The following is a 27,158-nucleotide window of genomic DNA, read 5'->3' as shown; positions in this document are numbered from 1 at the left end:
ACTAGAACACAGCTATACCCCTGATAAATTTGGTCTACTGTTCACATACAAACACTATCCCATGAACACCTCATCACCCTAATAAAACGCAGCTATCCCATGACATTCCGGCCTAGTTGCTCACATAAGCGTCCTTCAGGCCTAACACAGCCAGAACCCAGTCTTGGCGTCCACCCACCAGACTGCACACATCCAACTGATATCTTCAGCACCACACCTAATGCTAGGATGCAGCTACCATCTGTCAATTACATCAGCTGCACACATAACTGGTGCACCCACGCATCCTATGACACTACCTCTCTCTACTAACCAGAACTGCGGCTCCCGAGGGCGTTCAACCTACCAGCGCTTTGAGATCATACCAATGATATATAGAGTGCTATATAAATGGCAAGTAATGTAACATAATATAACATGCATACATACATAATGAGATTATGTTGAGTATTGATCTATGGATTTAAAATATGGTATTAAGGTAAGTAAAGCTTGTCGGGTTATAGTCGTGAAGCATAAATCAGGAGAGAACTATTACAGAATTGTTTTAAATGTGTTTTTGTACTTCTGTATTCATAATAGCACCTACTGTAAAGTATGACACACAGAAGTGATTCTTGTATACGTGTGTACTATTAATCCATATATACCGATAAATGGATTAAAAGTATATATATATATATACATATATATATATTCACAGAAAAAACTTTGTTAACGGGACGTTATGGTTACAAGTAAAACTTAGAACTTTGCCAGTTATGGTAAGCCAAGCAACCATAACTCGCGCCACCACTGTGCACTGCTAACGCTAACACCCAGGACATGAAAGATGACATCACAAATGTCATTGATGACATCACATATCTGGACCACTTCTTTTTGTTTACTGACATGATTAGGCTAGTTTTAGTGGGGTTTAAGAGGAGGTGTTTTTTTTTACTGACAATGAGAATTTCAGAAATTTAAAAGGTTCTATATATCTACACATTAAATGTTTTAAATGTTCTAAACATACTTTCCTTAGAGTTTAATGTGAGCTCATAGTGCACATGAATGGGGCAATAAGCATGCCTCAAGCACACAATTAATTTATGTGCATTATGATTAACTCTAATGTTATTGTCACTTTTTGGTGCTGTTTCTTTCTTCCTTACTTTAGTTTCCCTATACGTACCTCTAATTTGTATGCATTGTGCATTTGTATATGTATTTTTTCTAAAACAAGTGTGTGATACATTTTCATTTGTTACCTATTTTTTCCATGTTTAACATCAAAACTCTCACAAGGTAGCATTTATTATTTTACTATCGAAAAAAACAGATTACAAATATTGTACTTCTATGGTGCATGCTGCAACCATTGCATATATGTATGAATGATTAGGTTCCTCTACTAGCAACAAAAGGGTTATAATGATTTTCTTGCACAAGTAGATTCTTTAATACATTAAGTAGTTCATGATAGTTCTCCCAATCACCCCTAACATCTTGTTTCCAACATTATAAACTCAACCCCTTGTAGGGACTGTTTACTAAAATTATTGTAAAATGTTAGCTCATCAATGACATTTGTGATGTCATCTTTCATGTCCTGGGTGTTAGTCTTAGCAGTGCATGGTGGTGGCACAAGTTATGGTTGCTTAACTTACCATAACTGGCACATTTCTGATGTTTTTCAGTTTTACTTGTAACCATAACATCCCTTTACCAAAGATTTTTCAGTGAATTTCATAGGTTTTACCAGTGCATGCTAATTTCCTACAAATTACTAATATCATACTTACCCCAATATATCAACATTTGTTTCCAATTTACAAAGTTCCACATCAAAACCCTGCCATTTCCCACCTTCTAGAATCATTTGAAACAATTCTAGACACTTTTTGCAACTTTTTCCACTGTGTTTGCATCCGTCGACGTCCGCAAACATCTGATGTCATTGCAGACTTTCCAGAGAGTGTCACGTGAACACACGCTAGTTCAAGGCATGATGACGTGTTTGCGAACGTGTCCACACTTTGCGATCTGGTCCGTGCTTCAAGGACAATTTGGGATTGAACTTTCTACTTATCTAGAAACTTTCAAGCTCAAAATGTTCCCCCTGCACAGCTCCTACACCTATCCTTACTCATTATTCATTAACAATCTAGTACACAGCACATACTTGGAGGAATATTACCAAAACTGCTATTTATCTTAAAAATGGCATCGGCTATTTCCATCCCTCCTCCCCAAGAGCCAACACCACCACCACCAGCTTGAAGACCTACACAACAAAAAAAGTGAAGTACTTCCGAAGAGGACCAAGAAGATGAGGTAGAAGAAGTGCTTACCTCTAGTACAAACAGAGAATCATGGGTGTGTCAGTTCTTTACCACTGCTGGGAATGTGCCAAAGGCTAAAGCTACCAAAATGTATTGCACTTGGGGCAACGTTGTACTCAGTAATGGACTACTTGGACAGTACTCCTAGGGGACCACCACCACACCCAATCCAACCACTGCAACACTCTCAGAAAGGCTGTTAATTTCTTAGCAAGTAGTAGGCGGTCTTCCTCCACCTCATCTTCCTCAACAGTACTGTAACTACACAGCCTACATCTGTGGGACACACAATCCCGCCAGCTACCTTTCAAGCAGTAGAAGAGGCTGTTAATCCATATCTTTCAAAGACAGCAGTCCGCGGGGAGAGACATTTCAAAGTGCTTTTGAAGTTGTATTCAAGGAGCATGAGAAACACTGCCCCCTACCTTAGATGTAACACTCGTGCAACATCTTCCCCTGTCCACCTTCCTATCCATATTAGTGGTTGATACCTCTTCCCTCATTTCCCTCCCCACCTTATGTCCTAACCTCTCCTGCAAAAAAAGAAAACAAAATAAAAAATCATCAAAACAAATTTCTTTTAGAAACCACCTTTCACAGTTAAAAAATAGAACTAAAAAAATATCTTATAGATTCAATCTACTTTACATTTCTCAGTAAAGACCATAGACTCAATATTTTCCAACATTTCCAATAGCATTTTGTGTTATGCTAATGGAAATAATGTGGCGTTCATCTCCCGTTCCAGGAACTGGAATGGGGGATAACGGCCCGCCATCCCAAGTTATTGGCCCAAGCAAAGCGAGGGCAGATAACGAAGGATCCGGACCGTTATCCCCCATTCCAGCCCTTGCAATGAGGGATGAAGCCCATTAGCACCCCGGGTTGCCAAAGCAGTAACCTGGGGTGCTAAAAAGAGGATTTTCTTCCTACAATGGAATGCACGCAGCGTCCCAATGTAGGAAGTAAAATCCTTTTCCAAGATGGCCACCTTGGAAAGGGAAGGCAGGACTCTGTACACAGTCCCTCTTCCCTTTCCATGGCAGCCTGCAGTAGGCAACGAGATAACCCTATGACCATATTACAACAATCACATTTGTTTCCCTTTCAAACCTATCCCAATTTCAAAAACATTACCACATAGACTGTCCCTGGTAGACATGGCCACTTTATCCCTTTGCTCCTCCCTTGTGGTCATGGGCAGTAGCAAGATTGTCCAGGTGATGACCTTATGCCATGACCCGTACAATCTGGCCACTGCCCATGGCCACAGGCTATACCTCAGTCACCGAAGGTATATCACTTTGTTTTGTGCCTACGTTGCGACACTTGTCAAAAAATAAAACACAGACACGTCTGAAGGTCTAATTCAGTACAATTGCTGTAAAACCTGATTTCCTGGCTCCTATGCATCTCTCTTTCTTCTCTGTCTCCTGGAGCAACAACACCTCTCAACTCAACTCTTAGGGCCTCATTACAACCCTGGCGTTAAGGGGTTAACGGCGCCGTAAAAGGCTGCGGCACCGTTAAACCCTTAACGCCCGATTCACACTTTAACGCCTGCTTTTTGCAGGCGTTAAAGTCCAACCCGCTAAGGGACCTTCGTGCTAATTACGGCACCGTAATTTACGGTGCCGTAATTAGTGCTTTCCCCATTCCCATTGAGCCCTGTGGGCCAAAAATGGGAATGGGGAAGGGGCCATGGTGAATGGGGATTTACCGCCCTGCCAACCTTGGAATGGGGCAGTAAATCTGCCATCCACCATGGCGGAATCCAGCATGGACCATGGTGCTAATAGCACCATGGTCCAACGCCAGGGTTGTAATGAGGCCCTTAGTGTTCCACAAGGCTCTGTCTGAGTCCACTCATCTTTACACTCGACACCTAAGCTCTTGGGGCACTAATTTCCTCCTTTGGGCTCTCATACTAACTCTTTGTGGATAGCACCCAATTCTTGTTCTCTTTTCCTGAAATCTCCTCAGATCTCTCTTCCCATTGTCCCTCTGCCATTAAATATTGGATGGATTTGCACTCTCTGATGTTACACTCTAACAAATCAGAGGTGCTCTTCTTCCCTGCCAAAAGCTCTCTCTCATCTCTTCCTCTGCCTATCCAGTTCCCACCTGACACTCTCCCTGGCTCCTCTTCAGCTAGAAACCTCTGCATCATCTATGGCCCTTCTCACACCCTATATATTTTCATCTCCAAAACTGCAACAGCAGCTCACCTCAACATCCTAAATATTAGGAAAATCGGGCACCTCCTTCCTTTCAATACCGCCAAGCATCTCTTAACCACTCTGTCTTCTCTAAACTAGACTACTGACAGCGTCCTCTTTGGTGTCCCCAACTATGTTTTCCATGGTCTCGACAAGATCATTAACTTTGCTGCCAGGACTCTCTTTGAACTCCCTGACGTCACACCTACTTCCTCATACCATCACTAGGCTGAATGGGTCAGTATACAAAACAGGGTCAGATTTAAATGTCTTCTCCTAGTTCGAAATATAACCTTGTGAGGCACCAGCGTATCTATCCTCATCTATCCAACTCAACAAGCCTTCTCGTAATCTCTGCTCTGCCTCCTCGACTACCCTTGTGGTTCCTCGCCCTCCCTGAACTTCCTCTTGCTTCCGCTCTTTCTCTCTTCTTGGTCAACTTGCATGGAATTATTTTCCCCCAGACATCCGAGAAACAGTCCACATGGATTTGTTTAAAGCCAAACTAAAAGCCTAACTCATTGCCTCCGAGTTACTCTCTTAACCTACCTCTCATCTGCCTGCTACCGAATATTTTTCCTTCACCTCCAACCTGCCTCTGTCCCTCACTTCCTCTGCCTCCACTCTAGCACTTCAACCACCATGGTCACATCATGAGCACAGCTGGCCATACCGCCTACCTACACTTAAAAATGTCCGATGTCGGTTGTCCTTAATCTATGTATGTCCACTATTGTATTGTCTCCTGTGACTGTTCCATTTACTCCCTTCTACAAACTGATCAGACCGTCTCTCAAACTCACCCCATTGTAAGAAGCTCACTGCCTCCCATCAAATCAGGTTTCGTATCTATTGTTTGTTCTTTTGTGATCAAAAGAGCATTGTTACACCTGTATATAAATAAATACATATTTGTGGGATGTCTTTTGGGCTTTTTAATTGTGCATCTGGGGTGAGGGAGAGGGCCACCACCCCTTTCCATTTCAAACATCCCTGTTGGTCTAGTGTTCCCCCCCACCTCCCCAACAACCCCACCAAAGAAAGCATTTTTGTTGTTGTTGCCCCTTCCCTAGGGGCAGATGGGCACATTACTGTGCCCATCTGCCCCCAGGGTGGATAAAACCTATTGCCCCATGCTTTAGGGGCTGGGGGAGAAGGCTGCTTACATAGTAAGCGGCCCCCTCACTCCCCCACTTGAAAAACAGATTGTCATGGTCCAGTCTTGAAGCTTCCTGCAGGAGTGATGCTGGCCCACCAGACCCCCAAGGTGTGCCAACTCAACAATCTCTCAAAAGATATAATTACTAAACTGGCAAACCCAAGGGGAAAGGGGAATGGATAACAAAACAACAGCAGATTTTCACTGGTTTTCTATGTACATCTCTCGACTACTGGTTTTCCATCCGGAACTGGATTACTGGATAGATGATTCATCAGTGTAGTGTCTGTGAAAATCTAAACACAAATATTACCCTTTTAATATTACTATTCACAGCCTTAAACTACTGATTCTTTATAAATTCTTAATTGAAAAAAGGTATATACCTGCAGCCTATGCCTGATAGCTGATAGGCTTAATAATTATAGCTAAGTATTTTTTCTTTCTGAATCTTTAATAAACTTCTCTGAATTCTTCTTTTTCTTTAGCAAGTTCAATTAGTTGATGAACCCATGTTGATTTGAAACACGCTAATTATAGTCATCAGGAAATAGCGTAATCATACCTTCAACTCCAATGAAGATACGAAAAATCTTTGAATGATGATGTGCTCTCAAAAATAGCAACAAAAATAACACAAGGCCAACAGAACCACGCACTAGAAGGAAACCGCGCAATATGGTGAAGAACCGCGCTCTCTGATGAAGAACCGCACTTTCAGATGAACCGCGCTCTCAGAAGATGAACCGCACACTCAGAAAACCGAACCGCGCTATTTGAAGATGAACCGTGCACTCAGATGACCGGACCGCGCTCTTTGATGAAGAACCGCGCTTTCAGATGAACCGCGCACTAATTACTGCAGACTCGACAACGCTGAAACCTAAACCCTCAGACGCTCGGTAAGCCTTCATGAAACCACACACGAAAAAGACGTGGATACGATACGTCACAACCAGGAAGTAAAGCAACACACTGAAGGACGTACGATACACGCCAACAGGTCCTTTACTCTAAAGTTAACTATAACGAAACTCACGCGAGGTATTCAAATAAAGATTTCGTTTAGTTAGTATTGTTAAAGAAATACTATAACACTGTTAACACAAAATAAACCTTATTCTAAATTTCAATTTCTATTAAAGAAACAAAAATGCAAGTGCAGCCGCAATTACAGAAAAACGAACGTTACTATTACCAGCCGGTAAATAACACGAGAAAATGAGCACATGAAAGTTCTTAACTTGTAAAAGAAACAGTTTCAAAATTCTTTTCAATTAACTTCTTGACTCAATCTGTAGATATAATATTTTCTTGACAACAGAATAAAAATGATTTCTCAATTTGACTTAGCTTGCTTCATCTGTAAAGATATTGTCCTTTGAACACTGAATGAGTCCTTCTTGAAGTATCTTATCTTCTCTGAAGTATTTTTCTTATAATAAAGTTTCTATAGATCATTAAAGTTAAATTTACTACAGAACTAAATAACTGCTACCTTCCTCTAAGGAAACTGGAATGAAAGGCAGTTTAGAATCTTGGTCAATGTTCCAAACTACCTCACAGCATTTCTCCTCCAATCACTGTTGTGGAACTGACCCGCCAGCTTGGCTTGGGACAATAGGCTCTTCCTGAATTGTTTAACATTAAGGAAACTTATGTAAATAGTAAGATGTTAAATTCAGATCAAACACTCAAACATCATTCAACCATACTCCTACATATATTTGTGATGATGAAATCTCCTAATTGAAAGTTTTCTAGTGAAATGTCTCTTGGAAAATGTGGAAAAGTGCCATGGGATCCTGACACAGATCCCTGGTGGTCTAGTGGCATTGCTGGGCACGGATCAAGCAATCAATGCCCAGTAATGCTTCAAGGAAGGTATTGTTGGAAAGGGGAGTATCTCCCCTTTCCAATGACACCTCCCTCGATCAAAACGGCATAGAAATGCCAGAGATCAAGGGAGGAACCTACCTTCCATTTCACTGCCGCAGCCAGAAGAAATTTACATTCAGTGTCACATCAGCGTGCATTACGCACGCTGACGTGACATTGAAGGAAATCCAAACCCTGGGCCGTGAGGAGAAACCTCCTACTCACATAGCCCGGGGTTGGATTTAGAGTTTTGCTTTGCAGCGATCGCACAAACAGAAGTGCTAAAAAGGACGAGGTATCTCCTCCTTGACACTGGGACACTAGTGCCAAAAATGAGATACCTCGTACATGGCACTTACTTAAGGGGTTGCCAATGTCAATCAATGCTTGGTCTAGGGTTAGACCTTGTGATTTATGAATAGTGACAGCATATGCAAGAGATAGAGAAAAGTGCTCTCTGCGTACGGACATGTCTTTGAAAAGAAGGAAACATGCTATTGTCCGGCCAAGTATTTTAACTTCCGCAAGTTTGTCAAAGTGGATGTTGACAAACTGAATTTTGTTGTCATGTGGATATGTTTGGAAGCCAACAACTGTACCAATTGCTCCACTGACTAACCGTGCTCTATATCAAGGTTACATTTTAGAATTACTCTGCAGTTTAGACACAAATTCAATATTTTCTCCAATCCAGCTGTGAGGGAGATACATTTTTCTAAGCTATTTAGTCATGCTGTTGCTTGGAGAGTTGGTCCTTTAGTGTCAATATTTCTGCCATTTGGGTTAGCTTTTAAGCACACATGCTATTTGTAGTTAACTTTAACACACTTTAAAGAGCATTACACAGTGAAAGGAGGAGCAGCAACAATATTGCTGATTATATTTACAGTTTAAGCGCAGGGTATTTTAAGGGCTGTGTAGCTAGCATTGGTGAATTAAGTGTGCTAAGTTTGTATTTGGGAAGACTCAGAATATGTTGCTTTGGTAGTTGGTGAAAGGGTCGCTGAAGTACCATATAGTGCAAACATTAAGTAGAACAGAAATTGATTTTTTAGTAACATAAAGACTGTTGGCAACATTAGCAAGAGTTTTGCCATTTTGAATTAGGCCCTGTTAAAAGTTGCATCTTAATCTGGAAGGTAATGGGCTGATTGGTCCCATTCAAAGACTACACCGCACATGGACCAACGGGTCTGAACCAGGTACTCTCTCTCTTCTATCTTTAAAAATGAGACTTAAGATCAAGGTGCAGGACTACTGCCATGAACAAAATACGATCAATCTAGCATCTAAAAAGTTCAGTGGCAGGTTTCTTGATGAATATTTGAGTAGAGTGTCGTCTCCCTCATATATTCTTGCTTATCCCAATGCTGGCACATTTCGTACTTATTTAATGATGAAATTTAATGTGTCTGTTGCATTAGAAACTAACTGTGCTAACATTGGATCCACACATATGTTGAAGCATTGTCACCTGTGTGGAGTAAATGTTGTTGAGTCCCTTCATCAACTAATCATGTGCTGTGAAAGTTTAAATGATTTGCGAACTACATGTTTCAAATCTTATAACAACGACGTCATGATGACTGAGATATCTGATCAATGGATGAATTTTATGCGAGGCAATGATATTAACCTGATATATTTTATTGTATTTTACTTAAAAATTGTGGCATTATGTGTATTGTGTATTGTATAGGATATGTGAAAATGAAATATGTTTTTTAGATTTTGTGTATTTATGTTGTATTGTCAATGTGTTATACAAAGCCAATTGGCTATATGTATATCTATCCAATAAATAAATAAATAAAGGTTGCAGGCTCTGTCAGTTAGAGTATTAGGCCACATCCTGGAGCTTCAGTTCTGTTCTTTTAATTATATTTTATACCATATTCCCCACCAGGAGTGTTTAGATAGCCAACACCCCTGGAGGAAGGGGGAAGCACTGCAGAGATAGTTATTGGTGCAAGGCCGAGCTGTCAACAGGAGCTCTGAATGCAGTTCATTATATCAGTTTTGTTCCTGATGATTAGGTTCGTAAAGCAGCTGTGAAGAACAAATCTTATTGAGAACCAGGCCTGATGTCCAGACATCGCCATAGTGCTGAACTAGGTTGCGGTTATACCGCCCCCGTTGAGAAGTGGCAGGCCCATTAGAACTACAGGTGTCAAGCTAAATAGAGCAAATAAATCCAAGAAATGAATCCTTAAGAGCAGTGTCTCGGCTGTGATTTTTTATAAAGCCACCTGGTTCCCAAGAGAGATAGGGAAGGATGTGTACAATGAAAGAAACATGTTTCAAGATGGAGTCGCAAGAAGTGTTGCCAAAAGATACAGCTGCGAGTTCAAAGAGCCGCTCGTGGTTGCAAAGTTGTCTGGTCTCATGAGAAAGTAGTATTGTGTCCACTTCACTGCTACAGGGTATTGACTTCATTGTTCACACGCGCTCATGATTGGCTCTCTTCGAGGGGCATGCACATCACAAATTATCTGATGTTGTTTTAACCAATAAGGAAAGTCCATAGTTGCAACTCGTTACCTAAATGTAATGTTCCAATCAGAACAAAATATTTTTTGCTTGCTGACTGAATAATTAGGCCATTCACAGACGACCGTACTCACATCGTCATTGATACGTAATTGATCAATAGGGTAGTAAAATGTAGGTGATGTTTAGATTTTGTATAGGGGATAGCCAATAGGAAATGTGGGATTAATCTGTAGTGGATACATGCGGAAAATGTAGTTGTTGTGGTTCTTTTCTTTAAAAGCTGTAACTATCGTGGATGTGTTGAGTGAGTTCTCAGTTTTCAGTTCTACGGAGCTGACTGACCCTCCAGCATTGTAATAAACTTGTTTTTCCTTGCTAAACATGTGCTCCTTATTGACCCCCTGTATTGTTTTTTATCGATCGTTTTTTGGGCCTACCTTACATTGGCTGTGGGTACTTCCATGCTGCTTTTAGCCCCTTGAAATGTACTGTTATCAGTAACCATGCTATGTAGTATTAAGATTGATGCAGGATATAATAGATGTATAGACCCTGCCTGTCCTCGGGCTGCACCCATATGCCTCAAATAACTAACTTGGACTTCAGGGCCCATAACTCCCTGTACAGCCCGTGGGCAGGGTATATAAAGCTTAAATATTGAAGTGGTATGGGGTATAATCTTAGTTCATTTAATGGTGGTTTGTAATGTGCCATGTGCACAAAATGTCAGTTCAAGGCATCAAAGGAAAGCAAAAAAAGGATGAAAAATGAAAAGGAGAAGTGCTGTTCATGATAGTATGATAATCATAATCCAGGTGCTATTAAAACAGATCATGTACAAAAACCAAAGAGCATGCTGTAGGCAGAGTTCAATACATAGTGATAATTCAAGGCACTTAATAATTATATTGCCTATCAGAAAACCTGTTTACAGAGAACTGACACTGGTGCACTGAAAGGCTTCAGAATCTCTGAAATGCGTTTTAACCATTCAAGCAATGGTTAGGGGCATACAAAACATGTACTCCTTATTACTTTGATGTCAGATGCATTAATCTTACTAAATGTTCTATACATTTCCACCATATATTTACCTATTTAAAAAAATAAATACATACCATGCTCACAGGAGTGCCCGTAGTACCCATCCTTACAGGAGCAGCATCCACTTATCCTATCACAGGTCCCATTGTTTAGACAGAAACATGCTAGGTGGCAATTAGCCCCATATTGTCCAGGAGCGCATTCTGCAAACATACAATGTTCATTTATTAAAACATGAATATATAATCAGATTCATGGGCAGCCATAGTGGTATGGTTTGACATTAGATATTTCAAAAGGAAAGAAGGGGGCCATAAATATTTCATGTTCCAGGCATTTCTGTGTCAATATGTGTGCATTCCATTGTCGAGTGACAAAAGGACTAACATAAGCACATGTGTCCGGAATATATTTCTTCTCCTTTATATATTACTAACTTTGCCAAAATGGGGTTGGATAAAGCCTTTATGTAGGCGATAGGGGAATCAAACACGAATCACAGGAACTGCAATCATGCCATGGTTCGGTTTTCTTAACACAAAGAGTCTCACAATTCTGCCTTTGGGAGCTCTGGACCAAACCCAGTCTCTTTAACTGAATATTTTAAATCTCATTTATATGATATAGAACCTGGTTTGCTTCTTTTTCATTCATAGTTGCAGGGAAAAAACGCCTAGCAACTTCTTGATTATTCACAATCTCAGAGCTATGAAGCCCATCTTGCAAGTACTCTTTAACCTGGTGTCAGCCTTCTTCAGACTGTGATTCTATCAACCATCAACAGCTGGTCATCCTCCTGGGTCAATTCTAACTCTCAACCAGACCTTGGGTCCTCTCCCTCTCCCACTGGATCAGGTTTCTCACATTCCCATGGACATACTTCTTAGCAAACATTTGGAGTACCCTCCCAGTCTGACCTTTCATTGCATCTGAGTTATAGTCCTCACCAGGTTCTTAGGCTCCTCCCCCAACTGTATCTCTCCCAGTGACTGAGCTGTAGCCCTAACCCATACATTAAAAAATCAAACACTTTAGGAAATGTGACGACGGTAGCAGCCGCTGCCTGGGTGGGGCATTTTGCTGATTTATATAGGGGTCAGAGAGAAGCCCCATTAAGTGCATCCTTGCAGTGGTTAAGGCAGTTTGGGCTAAGTGATGTGAGACAAGCCATACTGGACCAATCCCACAATAAGACCCCGGGCCCGGACACTGCTCCTATTTATTTTCTTCAGACCCTTATAGATATTGGGGCTCCTCTATTGACAATTTCTTTTAATGCAATTTTGAATGGTAGGGTAATTACGTCCCCTTGGAAAGATGCTATACTTTTTCCCATTAATAAGAAGGGTGATACTGCAAGTCCTCTCTCCTGTCGTCCAATATCTCTTCTGGACATCTCTTTTAAAGTGTTTGGTAGATTGTTTTTGGGGCACTTGTGTCACGCACTCCACTCCCTCTGGGGTTCCCATTCCTCATCCCCGTGCCCCGAACACCCCTCGCCCTCTTGCCCTGTTCCGGGACTCACAGGTTGTCTCTTCGCCCCACTTGCCACGGCGCTGACTGCCACAAAGCTTGGGTCGGCATGCTCTTTGCACGTGGAGACGTCGACCTCCCTAGCGTCTTCCGTGGCGGCTGCTAGATCAACTTCTTCCGCGTCACATGACTGCCGCCTTCCGCTCACGTGTTTCTGGACTACACTCACGTGATGCGCTTGCGGGTCATGTGACTGGGAGGAATTAGCAGCGCCAGTATTTAAACAGCTCTGTTGCGGGGCTTCGGTGCTTCACAGCTGTTTCTTCGGATTCCTGTACGGCGCTACATACCTTTTGTTTCTCACCTTTTGGATCTTGACCTCGGATTTGTTTCACGGACTGGCAACGGATAACCCTTGGCTTTGATACTTGCTTTTGGATCTTTATTACGACCACAGACTGCTTCACGGACTCCTTCTACGTTCCGCCCTGCTTGTGCGGATTCTGGCATCAGGTGGGCCTGGCACTTGCAACCTTGCTGGGATACATACATTCTGGAAGAACAGCTTTGCTGGGTCTCGGAACCTTCCCATAGGTTAAATCGCCACTCCACAGACATCTTTTGGTAAGACCGTTCCACTTACTTGATGATTGGTTGTTGATGCTGTTTTGGCTTGACACTTAACCGGTGTTTCCTTTACAGTGGTTCGGGGTTCCACGAGTACCACATTTCCGGAAAGAACATCTCCCACCTGTGGCCTCAAGGGCGGCACAGTGAGTGACTCTGATTCTCTCTGTGCGGCACTTGTGGACAGAGGACTCTTCGGCTACACGACAGTCAAGACACAACAGACTGTGAAGCCATCCTGTCATGTAGCTATGGAGGGAGCTGCGGATGACCCCTTGACCACTATGGTTCAGGCCATAACCGTGTTACGTGCGGACATGGCCGCAGCAAATAAAGCCATTCACCAACGCTTGGATACCATCCAGAGTGCTAGACATCCTCTACCCTCAGATGCTGAGTTTGGGGATAACCCACCAGGCCCCTCGCCCGTCCAACCTCCCGTTCCACCCCTTCCTAACCCCATCTCTGTAGTACTGCCCTCTCCTTTTCCTTGCCCCTGAGAGGTATCATGGGGATCCCGGCAAGTTTAGAACCTTCTTGAATCAATACAAATTGCATTTTTTGTGTAGACCCATGGCTTTTCCAGACTCCACCTCTAAGGCAGCTTTTACTCTTTCTCATTTAGCAGGCACTGCTGCTGCCTGGGCCAATCCACTCCTGGAAAAAAACAACCCAGCCCTTTACGACTTTGATTTGTTGGTCACTGAGATGTCACGAGTGTTCGACATGCGCCATAAGGTCCAGTCCCGAGACATGGAACTCCTGGACCTGGGGCAGGGTAGGGGGTCTTTGATCGAATACATTACTAAGCTTAATCAGCTTGCAGCCGAGACTTCCTGGCCTGAATCCAAAAAAGCCGTTGTATATTATCGCGGCTTAAACAACGCCATGAAGGATGCCCTTGCGGTTGTTCCCTCATTACCAACCTCTTACATGATCTAGTCGATTTAACTCTGCAATTGGACGCTAGACGTTCTGAACGTAGGGCGGAGGCCCGTCTCCTGCACACCACTGTCCCATCTCCTTCCACCTCGGCCCCCTCAAACACCAGTTCTGAACCCATGCAAATCGGGGGCATCAGGAGCCGATCACACCCATAGAAAGGGAACGTAGGAGGGTGGACAATGCTTGCTATTATTGTGGACTACCTGGCCATTACGTAAAGGAGTGTCCTCGTCACCCCAAGCTAAAACCATCGGGTTTTCGGAGTGCTCGACCCTAGATTCGGGGACCGGGTTGAGCGCTCCCTGTCATACCCCGAACCCTGTGTTTGCTTTCGGCCGCATCAGACCCATATATGTGCAAGCCATTCTACAACCCACACCTGACATCTCACACCCAGTTACAATTATAGATTCCGGGGCTACAGGTAATTATATGGACATCACACTGGCCCAAACCCTGAACCTACCTCTGCTAGCCAAAACCCGGCCGGAACCAGTACAGGCAGTGGATGGGACTGCTCTGGTTTCCGGACCAATCAGACAGCAGACCGCCCCGATGGTCTTGACCATACAGGCTATACACAGGGAGACCCTGAGTTTCGATCTCATCTCAATACCCCAGTTCGGTGTAATTTTGGGAATACCTTGGCTACAGGAGCACAACCCTTTTAATTGACTGGAAAGAGGGTTCAGTGCATTTCGAATCCGATCTCTGTCAACATTTCTGTCTAACCGCAGCCACCACTATTGAGACACCCGCTCAAGCATTGGGGGTCATGGCTCAATTATCTCTAGAGGATTCCCTTGCCCCCTCCACAGAACACCACACGGTTGGACTCGTCTCCACACTCATTCCAGCCCAATATCAAGACTATCTAGAAGTGTTCGACCATGGTTCATCAGAAGTTTTACCGCCACATCGCCCATACGACTGCCCAATAGATCTGGTTCCGGACAGCACTATCCCACAGGTCGTATCTACTCCTTGTCTCCTACTGAAGATCTAGCCCTCAAAGAGTACATTCAGAAGTCCCTCCGTCTGGGCCAGATATGTCCTTCTACATTCCCGGCGGCGAGTCCCATTTTCTTTGTCCCCAAGAAGGAGGGTGACTTACGGCCTTGTGTGGACTACCGCAGACTCAATGCCATCACCAAGAAAGACTGCTACCCCATTCCACTAATCACACCCCTATTGGACCGTCTCACACATGCCACTGTCTTTACCAAACTAGACCTCCGCGGTGCCTACAATCTGGTCCGTGTGCGTTCCGGGGACGAATGGAAGACCGCCTTTTGTACTCGCTATGGCTTGTATGAATATACGGTCATGCCGTTCGGTTTGTGCAACGCTCCGGCCACGTTCCAGAGGTTCATGAACGATATCTTTTCTGACATCCTGGACGTTTTTTTGTGGTGGTCTACTTGGATGACATCCTGATATTCTCCCAGACCATGAAGGACCACGTACAGCACGTCAGGGAAGTATTGTCTCGCCTACGGACGCACTCCTTGTTTGCCAAACCCGAGAAGCGCCAGTTCCATGCCGATTCCGTAGAGTTTCTTGGTTTTCACATCTCGTCGGGAGGACTAGCCATGAACAATTCCAAGGTTCGCGCAGTTGTGGATTGGTCGGTCCCCGATTCATTGAAGGCACTCCAGTCTTTCCTTGGTTTCGCGAACTTTTACAGGCGATTTATCTCAGGGTTTTCTTCTTTGGTGGCTCCCCTCACTTCTCTGACTAGCCCTCGCACACCTTTTCTATGGACGGACACACATCAACAGACCTTCGAAGCTTTAAAGACAGCATTCACTACTGCTCCCATCTTGCAGCACCCAGACCCAGAACTGCCATTCATAGTGGAAGCTGACGCTTCATCCTTTGCCTTAGGTGCTGTATTGTCACAGACTTGCCCTACCTCAGGTCACCTTCACCCTGTGGCCTGCCATTCCCGTAAATTCACAGATGCCGAATCCCACTATACCGTGACCGAAAAGGAACTACTGGCGGTCATGGATGCCTTCTGCGTTTGGAGGCATCACCTCTTGGGTGCTAAGCACCGTGTCACGGTTTATTCTGATCACCAGAACTTACAAGACCTGGCTTCTCTGAAGTGTATCAACAGCAGGCAGGTCAGGTGGCATCTCTTCTTTGCGACCTTCGACTTTGTGATCAAACACCGCCCGGGTAGTACCCATGGTAAAGCCGATGCCTTATCGCGTTCCCCTGGGGGAGGTGGCCTTACCGATGTTTCCAGACACCCTCCTGGACGTCGGCAAGGTGGTTTGTTTGTGTACTCCAACTCTGCCCTTACTTGATGCGATACGGTGTTGGGTTACTTCACACCCAGGCCAGTTGTCCGATTGGGATTTGGTGGTTCACGATGGTCTCCCCTTTGTTTCTGATTGTCTATTCATGCCTACGGTAGACACCCGCAACATGGCCTTGGAATCGTCCCACGACGCCCCGGTTCATGGTCATCCTGGGCAGAAACACACTTTGGCGCTGCTGAGAAGGTGGTGCTGGTGGCCGTCTATGAGAAAGGATGTTGAATCTTACGTCAACACATGTGCAGTTTGCGCACAGTGTAAGCACCGTAGGGGTCGCCCTGTGGGTCTCTTACTTCCTTTACCTGTTCCTCCCAAACCGTGGCACACCTTGACCATGGATTTTGTCACTGACCTACCCCGGATCCGGGGCTTCGATACCTTGTGGGTGGTCATCGATTCCTTTTCCAAGATGGCTCATTTTATCCCTTGTAAGGGCATTCCCTCGGCGCCTACACTGGCCCGGTTGTTCTTTGAGAATGTCTTTTGTCTTTTCGGGCTTCCCTCGGTTCTCATCTCGGACAGGGGTTCACAATTCACTTCACGTTTCTGGTGGGCCCTGACTAGATTGCTCGGGATGGACGTTCGTTTCTCCTCAGCATATCACCCTGAGACGGACGGTCTGACCGATCGACTGAACCAGACGCTGGAGCAGTACTTACGTTGTCTGACCCTACAGCTGCAGTCTTCCTGGTTGAGCGTACTGCATCTTGCGGAATTCGCGTACAACAACGCTGTCCATTTTTCCACTGGTTTCTCCCCGTTCTACGTGCTTTATGGTCAGCACCCTCATGTTTTGCCCTTCACGGATTTGCCTACTTCTGCCAATCCAGCTGCCCTTGCATGTGTTAGGGACCTGGCCTCCGTTCACGCTCGGGTGTCGACTCATCTTGTCAAAGCCCAGGCATCCATGAAGGCGCAGGCGGACAGGAAACGGGTGATGGCCCGTTGTATACTGTGGGATCCCGCGTTTGGTTATCCATCCGACATATGCACTTGGTGGGATGTCGCAAGCTTCTACCTTGCTTTGTGGGTCCCTATACGATTACTCGTGTTGTAAGTGGGAAAAGGGACAGAGCCCCTTTAAGAGGGGAGCCCAGGACTATGGGAGGGAGCGGGAAGCGGGAGGAAAGGGAGGGGCAAGGGAAGCGAGAGTTCAGTAAGAGTATGAGGGAATAAAGAGGAGGTTGCAGAGCACAATGGCTCCTGTGTGGTCATTTGGTGTGCGTGGAGTGGCCCCATGAAGGGGGGGCTAACAACTGGCGACGAAGGGAAACATCCCGCGCCGTGGAGGAAATGGTGAAAGGCCCGTGTGCCCAGCAGTAGCAGGGGCCCGCGTGCCCAGCAGTGAAGGGCCTGGGCGCCCAGCAACAATGGAGGGCCCGTGTGCCCAGCAGTAACGGGGGCCCATGTGCCCAGCAGCGACGAGGGCCGTGTGCCCAGCAGTGAAGGGCCCGTGCGCCCAGCAACAATGGAGGGCCCGTGTGCCCAGCAGCAACGGGGGCCCGTGTGCCCAGCAGTGAGGGGCCCGTGTGCCCAGCAGTGAGGGGCCCGTGTGCCCAGCAGTAACGGGGGCCCGTGTGCCCAGTGGCAACGGGGCCTGTATGCCCGGCAGTAGGAGGTGGGCCCGTGAGCCCTGCAGCGGGCCTGCGCGCTCAGAGTAACGGGCCTGTGCGCCCTCGTGGTGGACCCATGTGTCCTGCAGTGGGCCTGTGCGCCCAGGAACAGAGGTGGGCCAGAGCGCCCTGCAATTACAAGGGGGCCTGAGTGCCCGCAGTGGACCTGCGTGCCCAGCATCATCAGGCCTGCGAGCCCGCGCAAGCGGCAGGGCCCGTGCGCCCAAAGTGTGGTAGGGCCTGTGCGCCCAGCAGCTGAGGAGGTGGAGGCCGGTGCGCCCAGCAGCACCTGGGGCCCGTGTGCCCGCTATGAGCAGGGGCCCAATGCGCCCAGCAGCGGAGGAGACAGTGGACCCGTGCACCCGCAGCAGACCCGTGAGGAGCTCCGGAGGAGGGTCCGTGAGCCCAACAGAGGGAAGACGTCGCGGGAGCCCACCCCGACAGCAGAGAGGACCGCCGGACGCAGCCCAGCAGAGGGAAGACGTCGCGGGAGCCCACCCCGACAGCAGAGAGGACCGCCGACCGAAGACCAGCTGAAGGAGGAGCCACCAAAGGTGGTCCAGCAGAGCCGTCGGAACGAATCCAACGGCAGGGGGAGGCCAACGCACAAGGGGACCCCAGCAGGAAGAGGAGCCGCCACCAAAACTACGGAGCCGCCGAACAGCGAGGAGAAGACCACGCCTGCAGCAACCGTGACAGCGCAGCAGGCCCGGCTGTTTGCCCGCTTCATCCATCGGCGGCAACAAGAGGAGGAGAATAAACGGACCGCGGCAACTGCAACCCCAACAAGTAAGGTGTTCTGTCGGGGGTCGGGAAAAAGGGGAAAAGGAACCTCGCGTCTCCCCATGTGACATTCAAACACATACGGGAAAACCACATTCTGACTAAAAGGGAATCCCTGTGTCTCCCGCACGTGACACATAAAATAATACGGGGGAACTACAATACGGAAAAGGAATCCCCGTGTTTCCCCTCGTGACACCCAAGGGGATAATAAGCTAAGAACGCTACGGCAGAAGGGAATCCCTATGTCTCCCCACGTGACATCCGAAGGGACAAAACGATAAGAAACACCACGGGAAAAGGAAATCCCTGTGTCTCCCCATGTGACATTAAAGAAATTGTGCGACAGAGACCGCCACAGCAGAGAGAGGAACCCTGTGTCTCCCATGAGTGACACCCCTACAGACAACAGAGATAAACAAAAACAAAGAAGGGACTCCCAAAGCCAAAGAAGGAGGGAAACCCCGTGTCTCCCCAAGTGACATTCAAAAATAAAGGAGTGAGCGACGCTACGAGGGAGAAAGAAACCCTGTGTCCCCCCCACACGCAACATTTAATGAGACCATACAGTTAAACCAAACCACAACAAAAGAAAGAAAGCCTGTGCTTCCCACGTGAGACCCAATCAGGAAGCCATAACACCAAGAGTCAACTGACCAACGCCCACGTGCCGCCGGACTAACGAAAGCAGACCAAGCGACACCATCATGTCGGCCCCGGATGCAGCGGACCCCAATGCCCAACCACCAGTACCAGGAGCACCCTCCTCTCACGCAAGCCTAATGAGGAGACCCGCCCCATTCACATTAAACCCACGTCACGACCAGGGCCAACGATGGGAAGAGTGGATGGAAGAATTCGAGGACTTCTTAGGTGCAATTGGGAACAAAGACCCGCCAAACAAAATTAGCATATTTAGGAACCTGGTAGGAAAAGAGGTAAAGGACATCATCAAGACAATCCCAGCTACAGACAAAACCACGTACCAACGTCTCCTAGGTGCACTAAATGACAAACTCATAACAGGATCCAACAAAGACTACGAACGCCTTGCATTCAACCAACACAGGCAGCGTCCACACGAATCGATTAGGGAGTTCGTCATACGTCTCCAGCAAAAGATAGGAGACTGCGACTTCGCCAACTTCAATGATGAAGAAGCTATAAGACTAAGGATCATAGAAGGGTGCACCTCGTCAACATTGAGCAAACACCTTCTCATAAAGCCCCTACCCCTAGCGAAAATACTAAATCTGGCAAAAACCTACGAGAGAGTTGACGCACAGGAAACCACCATTGAGAGGCAAGTTGAACGCAACGCCATCGCGGCCCTCACGGAAAGGCAACCGCAACAGTCCAAGCCCACTCAACCCTGGAGACAGCAAAAACTCAGAAGACACCGGCAACAAACCCCAAGCAAAGAGCAATTCCACAGGCGGGGCTGTAAACACACACACGGACAACCATATTTAGCCTTGGGACGAACATGCTGGCGCTGTGGCCGGGAAGGTCACCTTCAAGCAAAATGCGGAACACAAGCACCCACAAGTGCTGCCTATCGACCCATACCACCTGCCCAGGAAAGATACCCGAACTTACCGATGGCACTGTCAGAGACCAGGAAAAACACAGAGACCGTGAACACCAGCCCTTCTAGACATCACGGGCAGGCACACCCCCTCCACCCTGGGTTGACCCACCCAAAAGAGGACGGACCAGCACTTGACACACGAACCTCACCCGTCCTGCGAGAGAACTATGAGTCTCGCAACCACCCAGTACCCTTCGAGATATCATACGGGGGAGGGAATGCGGAAGCCACAGGAAACGTTGGTACAAGGCAACTGTACCAGACACGGGCGGAAGAACAACCCCTAGACAAACTCCAGGACCACGCCGGGCAATGGAGGACCGCACAGACAATACAGCCAAAAGGTCCGTCACGACGCGACCCAACCCAAGGAGGCCGCAGTGTGTCTGACGCCATCCGCATGATACCGAGTACCGCCATAGGGCACAGCCGTCTCAGCCACCGGACCGCACTACAGCATGCACTCATCAGCATTCACTATAGGTCATTCGGAGTAACCCACAAGAAGGACCACGTGCCGGAGCAAGATGCGGGAGAAGAAAACAAAGCCAGAGGACAGACGAACCGCGCAGACCCCATCCTAGCGACAAGGGACAGAGAGCAGGTGACAACTATGACAGAGAACTACGGCAAAATGACGCCAAAGGACTCCCTCCTCCACGAGCTATACTTTGAAGAGCAGGAACCAATGAAAGGAGAAGCGATCGAGAGGAAGGAAAAGGAGAGAGCAAAGACTTATGAAGCACTGCAATGAGAGAGCGTGGAAGAGACCCACGAGCAACCAGGCAGGCCCCACCGAGCCACAAAGAGACCCCAACGTCTCATCGAGCAAATGTGACCCCGGAAGTCTCATGTTAAGCAAGGGGGAGGTGTTGTAAGTGGGAAAAGGGACAGAGCCCCTTTAAGAGGGGAGCCCAGGACTATGGGAGGGAGTGGGAAGCGGGAGGAAAGGGAGGGGCAAGGGAAGCGAGAGATCAGTAAGAGTATGAGGGAATAAAGAGGAGGTTGCAGAGCACAATGGCTCCTGTGTGGTCATTTGGTGTGCGTGGAGCGGCCCCATGAAGGGGGGGCTAACAACTCGAGTGATCAACCCTGTGTCTTATCGACTTGCTCTCCCAGGTTCCTGGCGGCTTCACCCCGTTTTCCATGTTTCTCTGCTCAAGCCCTGTCCCGCTCCCACACGGCTTCGCTCTCCTGGGGCCCCGGTGTCTCTATCCACTCCGGATGTTTTTGAGGTCTCTGCCATTCTGGGTTCCCGTATCTCTAGGGGGCGTCTCCAGTACCTTGTTGATTGGTCCAGGTAAGGCCCAGAGGAGCGGTCCTGGGCCCCGGCTACTGATGTCCATGCTCCCCGTTTGGTGGCACGGTTTTATAAGGACCATCCCTCGTGCCCACGGGGCCGTGGGCCTTTGGGGGGGGGCTCTGTCACGCACTCCGCTCCCTCTGGGGTTCCCATTCCTCATCCCCGTGCCCCGAACATCCCTCGCCCTCTTGCCCGGTTCCGGGACTCACAGGGACTCACAGGTTGTCTCTTCGCCCCACTTGCCACGGTGCCGACTGCCACAAAGCTTGGGTCGGCATGCTCTTTGCACGTGGAGACGTCGACCTCCCTGGCGTCTTCCGTGGCGGCTGCTAGATCGACTTCTTCCGCGTCACATGACCGCCGCCTTCCGCTCATGTTTCTGGACTACACTCACGTGATGCGCTCGCGGGTCATGTGACTGGGAGGAATTAGTAGCGCCAGTATTTAAACAGCTCTGTTGCGGGGCTTCGGTGCTTCGCAGCTGTTTCTTCGGGTTCCTGTACGGCGCTACATACCTTTTGTTTCTCACCTTTTGGATCTTGACCTCGGATTTGTTTCACGAACTGGCAACGGATAACCCTTGACTTTGATACTTGCTTTTGGATCTTTATTACGACCACAGACTGCTTCACGGACTCCTTCTATGTTCCGCCCTGCTTGTGCGGATTCTGGCATCAGGTGGGCCTGGCACTTGCAACCTTGCTGGGATACATACATTCTGGAAGAACAGCTTTGCTGGGTCTCGGAACCTTCCCATAGGTTAAATCGCCACTCCACAGACATCTTTTGGTAAGACCGTTCCACTTACTTGTTGATTGATTGTTGGTGCTGTTTTGGCTTGACACTTAACCGGTGTTTCCTTTACAGTGGTTTGGGGTTCCACGAGTACCGCAGTTCCGGAAAGAACATCTCCCACCTGTGGCCTCAAGGGCAGAACAGTGAGTGACTCTGATTCTCTCTGTGCGGCACTTGTGGACAGAGGACAGTCAAGACACAACAACTTGGAGGAATGGATAGAGGGTAATTCTATTTCATCTGACACCCAGTTGTGTTTTAGGCCAGGTCTGGAGATTGGTGAACAGGTACTTAACCTGTATCTTGTCCTGGCTCGTTCAATTTTTATGAGAGGGGGAACCCATAAATCTAAACATCATGGACCAGAGTTGACAAGGTCTCTAGGCTTAGGTTGTGGGGGTGCTCAGGTCCGTAAAAACTGGTGGTCTAATTGCCTTCTTGGAGGCAATACATAGTGATAACAGAGGGGTCTATGCGATTACTGCACCAAGTTTACTATGCCTGACGAAAATGCCAATTTTGCTTTTCTGACCCCTTTTTGCAGCATATATTTGTGAGGGGAGACCCCGCTATCCTCTCTACTCTGCCCAAACATTCATTGGTTACTATACCCCATTCCCCACTTATATATGCTGAGGGATGGGGATTGAAGAAACATTTTGGCATTTTAGGTTGGTGCAGTAAACTCAGTGCAGTAATCATATGTTCCTTAATAGAGCCTGCGTCCGATTCAGCGAACAAGGCCAATGTACCCAGCACTTTGAAGTTAATAGGGGTGTACGCCAAGGCTGTTTATTGGCACCAGTGTTGTTTACACTTTACATTAATGGTCTGTAGAAGGCCTTGTTGGACACAAAAGTTGACTATCCATGTATTGGTAATCGTGGTGTTCCAGTCCTGGCATACACAGACGATACTGGTGTGATTGCCCATACTCCACAGGCACTTCAACAGTTAATTTTAATGTATACATAATGTATGTTTGACTTAGAATTAAAAGTGAACATAGTCAAATCTACTATCATGGCATGTGTTCCCAGGAACAAGGGAGTGAAGATGGTAAACATGCTATACCAGGGGGCTGCAATACCAAGGGTGACAGACTTTGATTATTTGGGCATCGATTTTCAAAGTCTCCGTCAGGCACTGCCCATGTTATGAGACAGAAGACCAGATTCAATCAAAGGCTGAGTGACATCTCTCAATGTATGGGCATGTGGAGGGGCAAACCGTTAGATTTGATCCTTATAGTTTATAACACTCAGTATCTGATGGCGATAAATTATGGAGCAGCATTGTGGGGCTTTGAAAATGTTTCAGTTCTGCAGGTGGCTGAAAATAAGTTCTTCAAGTCCCTATTAGGCCTAGCAAATGATGCCGCAAATTTTGCAATTCTTGAGGCATTGGGGATTGGTTTTTATTGAGGATGAATGGAGTTTGGCAACCCTTCTACACTGGCTTCGAAATTTGGTCTAACCCTAAAGTGCTTTTAACGCAATTTGTTATTATGGAAGTCTTTAATTTGGTGGGAGCCAATCAAATTCTGTGGCTTTTATATGTAACATCTTTATTAAAGTTAATGCACATGCACTTTTTCCTCCAGCATCTTTGCTCTCAAAGGAGCACGTTTGAATATTAAAGGCCCACATTTCTGGGAGAGTTAATGAAATTAGAGAATGTTGCGAACCTAGGATGAGCCTTAATAGGAAACATGCCAATATCATTACTCCAAGCAAATTACAGCCATATCTTGGTTTTTAGCAACCATTCTGGCGATAGATGGCTGATAATCAGTGCCAGGTTTGATGCTTTAAACCTTAAGGCTAATACTGCGAAATGGCATTTTACCATGGAAAATACTATCTGTCCTCCGTGTCAAGCACAGAGGGAAGATCTGCTTCATTTGATCTTTATTTGTTACAGTTTACAGCACAATCCAAAGGCAGACGCTTATACCTGTTCTTTGGCTTTTTTCATTTACTCAGTGTCCCCTTGCGCTGTACTTTCTATTGTAGGCAGATTCACATTTCATTGCTTGGGCAGAGTTATGTTTCCTTAAGCAAGCTACTACGATCAGTAAAATGCATTTGTCTTAGTTTCTAATTTTTTCTCTGACTATTCAAACCTCTTTTTTTATAGATGTATAGAAATGTTTTATTATATATTGTATGCGTTCTATTATTGTGTTTTGTTTGCTGCTTTTATGGATTTGTATCCAAAATAAAGCATATGATATGATGAAAAAAACTTTAGACAATGTGAACGTGTACACTTTAAAACAAATAAACATTTCCAGGCGGTTATATAAAAGACAATGGCCCTCATTACGACCCTGGCGGAAAGTAACTGACATGACCGCCACAGCGTAAATAGCGTTTCCGCCATAGCACGATGGAGCAAAGTGCGGCTAATTCCGACCCCTCGGGCACGAGCATAATGCAATGGCGGAAGTGCAAAGTCCGCGATGGCGGAAATGGCCCCAAAATGCCCCTTACCGCCGTCGTACGCCGCCCAAGGTGCAACTCCGCCACCCATCTGAGCGGTCACCGTAATGAGCGGTCACCGTAATGAGCGGGCAGCGCAAATTACGGTCACCGTAAATATACGGAAACGGAAGTAAAAACATGGGGCCGGAACGGGAAACAGCACGCCGTACACCTATAAAATCAGAATCCCAACACAACCATCAAAAACCGACCCTGAGACACATCCCAACCCGTTAGCCACCCCAGTTAAAAAAATAAATATGGGAAAAGTTGCTAAAAAAGCGTGCGATCGCAAGCGGCAGGTCCACTTCTCCCATGAGGAACTCACCTTGCTCACAGAGACCCTCCAGGAGAATGCTGCCGTCGTCTTCTCGACGCAAATGACCAGGACGGCACTTGCGAACAAGAAGGCCATATGGGCCCTGGTGGCACAGCGGGTAAGTGCGGTGGGGACCGCATCCCGCAACCCACAGCAATGCAGAAAGCGATGGGACGACTTGCGGATACGCGTCCGGAGCATACTTTCGGCCAACCAAAACATTGCCACAGCCACCGGGGGAGGATCGGAATCACCCATCAAGTTGACCCCCTGGGAAGAAATCTGTGCCTCCACCATTGGAATGGAGAGCATAGAGGGAGTCGGAGGGATGGAGAAAGGAGTGCAGACATCCGAAGAATCAGGTAGGTGGCCCAAATAAAACAATGCTAAATCCACAATGTCCAATCATGTGAAGTACCATGTGTCCCCATAGTGCAATAGAAACACATGTCCAGGAGAACGTCCAGATACGTTGCCATGATAGCGCCCTTTAAAAGTCAGATCAAATACATAAATAAGTAAAAAACCTAAAAACACCCTCTACATGTGCAGCATACACACCCTAACTGCAGGCTGCAAAATAACTGCATCCGCAATCCACACAAAAATGAGACCACCTCCAAGGCCCTGACCCAAATCACCCTCAGGTACCACCCCAATGCATGTGATACATTGCCATTCCAATTTCCACAGACCCATAAATAACTCGCCCTCCTTTACTCCACCACAGGGTCCGAATCAAACGACGAGCTACAGGACACCCCTACCAGCACACCTGCAAAGAGGGCCAAGACCAACGGCCAAAGACCCTCCACCTCAGCTGCACGGAACAAGACACGGCAGCAGCACAAATCAAGTGGCAGCACACTGGAGGGGACTTCAACAGGCACCCCAGCAGCCAGCATGTCCACAACAGCAGCACCACAGGTCCCCCCAATGGATGCCACAGAAGGCACTGCTTCTGGTGGCAGCAGCACCATAGGTGACACTGCTTTCATGCCAGCATGCTCCGACACAGAAAACGGTGCTGTAGATGTAGGATCTATCCATGACCTGTCTCAATCCCCCTGTTTGTTTCATCCCGTACACCATGAGGAAACCACGCAGGGGCACCCACAAGACGACGACTGGCCAACCCCCACAAGGCCTGTGGCAAGGCAACATGAGGTGATCAGCCCCTCTGTGACACCACCGCAAATGGGCATAGCCCAGCAGAGGCAACAGTCCCTCGAGCAGATGATTGTGCAACAGCAGCAACTGGCCACGCTCCTCAAGGAGCATGCTGCTGAATGTGGGGGTTCTAAGGCAGCCATTGAAACATCTACTGAGACACTTAGGGCAGAAATGGAGCGAAGTACAGAGACACTAAGGGCACAAATGGAGAGAAGCACCGAGAGCCTGAGGGGGGAACTGCATGCGACGTCCAAAGACGTATGTGGTGAACTTGCCGCTGTGCGCCGTGTGCTCATTGAGCTCTCACAAACCCTTAGGGACATGCATGGACGTGAGCAGGCAGAGACATCATCCGTTGCAAGTTCCGTCCAGGGCAGCCCCCAACGTAGATCTGGGAGGAACCTGCGCTCCACAGGCAGGGGTGCCCCTGATACCCGGAGAGGGGGCTTGCAATAGCGACTGCCCACTGACACTGAGCATCTTTGGACACTGGTGTTGGGGGGGGAGGTAGGAGGGTGGAGGGGGTGTGTTGGGCTTCTTTGGGTGGCGGGTCGATTGGGTATGTAACATCATTTCACATTTGCTATACATTTCTTCATATTC

At 47.1% G+C, this 27,158-nt stretch overlaps 1 protein-coding gene across 6 annotated transcripts in view; it reads right to left on the bottom strand.

The window, feature by feature from the left end:
- Window positions 1-27,158, bottom strand: part of LOC138491794 (multiple epidermal growth factor-like domains protein 6) — a 1,495,213-nt gene that overhangs the window by 85,771 nt on the left and 1,382,284 nt on the right. For all 6 annotated transcript variants that reach the window (XM_069618507.1, XM_069618508.1, XM_069618505.1 and 3 more), the window contains one exon: window positions 11,195-11,323. In XM_069618507.1, coding sequence (XP_069474608.1) covers window positions 11,195-11,323 — 129 coding nt within the window. The remainder of the gene's footprint in view (window positions 1-11,194; window positions 11,324-27,158) is intronic.

The sequence above is a fragment of the Ambystoma mexicanum genome, chromosome 10 (assembly GCF_040938575.1).
Source record: "Ambystoma mexicanum isolate Mex_15411 chromosome 10, UKY_AmexF1_1, whole genome shotgun sequence".
Taxonomy (NCBI): Eukaryota; Metazoa; Chordata; class Amphibia; order Caudata; family Ambystomatidae; genus Ambystoma; species Ambystoma mexicanum.
Note: the sequence above shows the minus strand (reverse complement) of the source record. Positions and strands in the feature narration are given on the sequence as shown.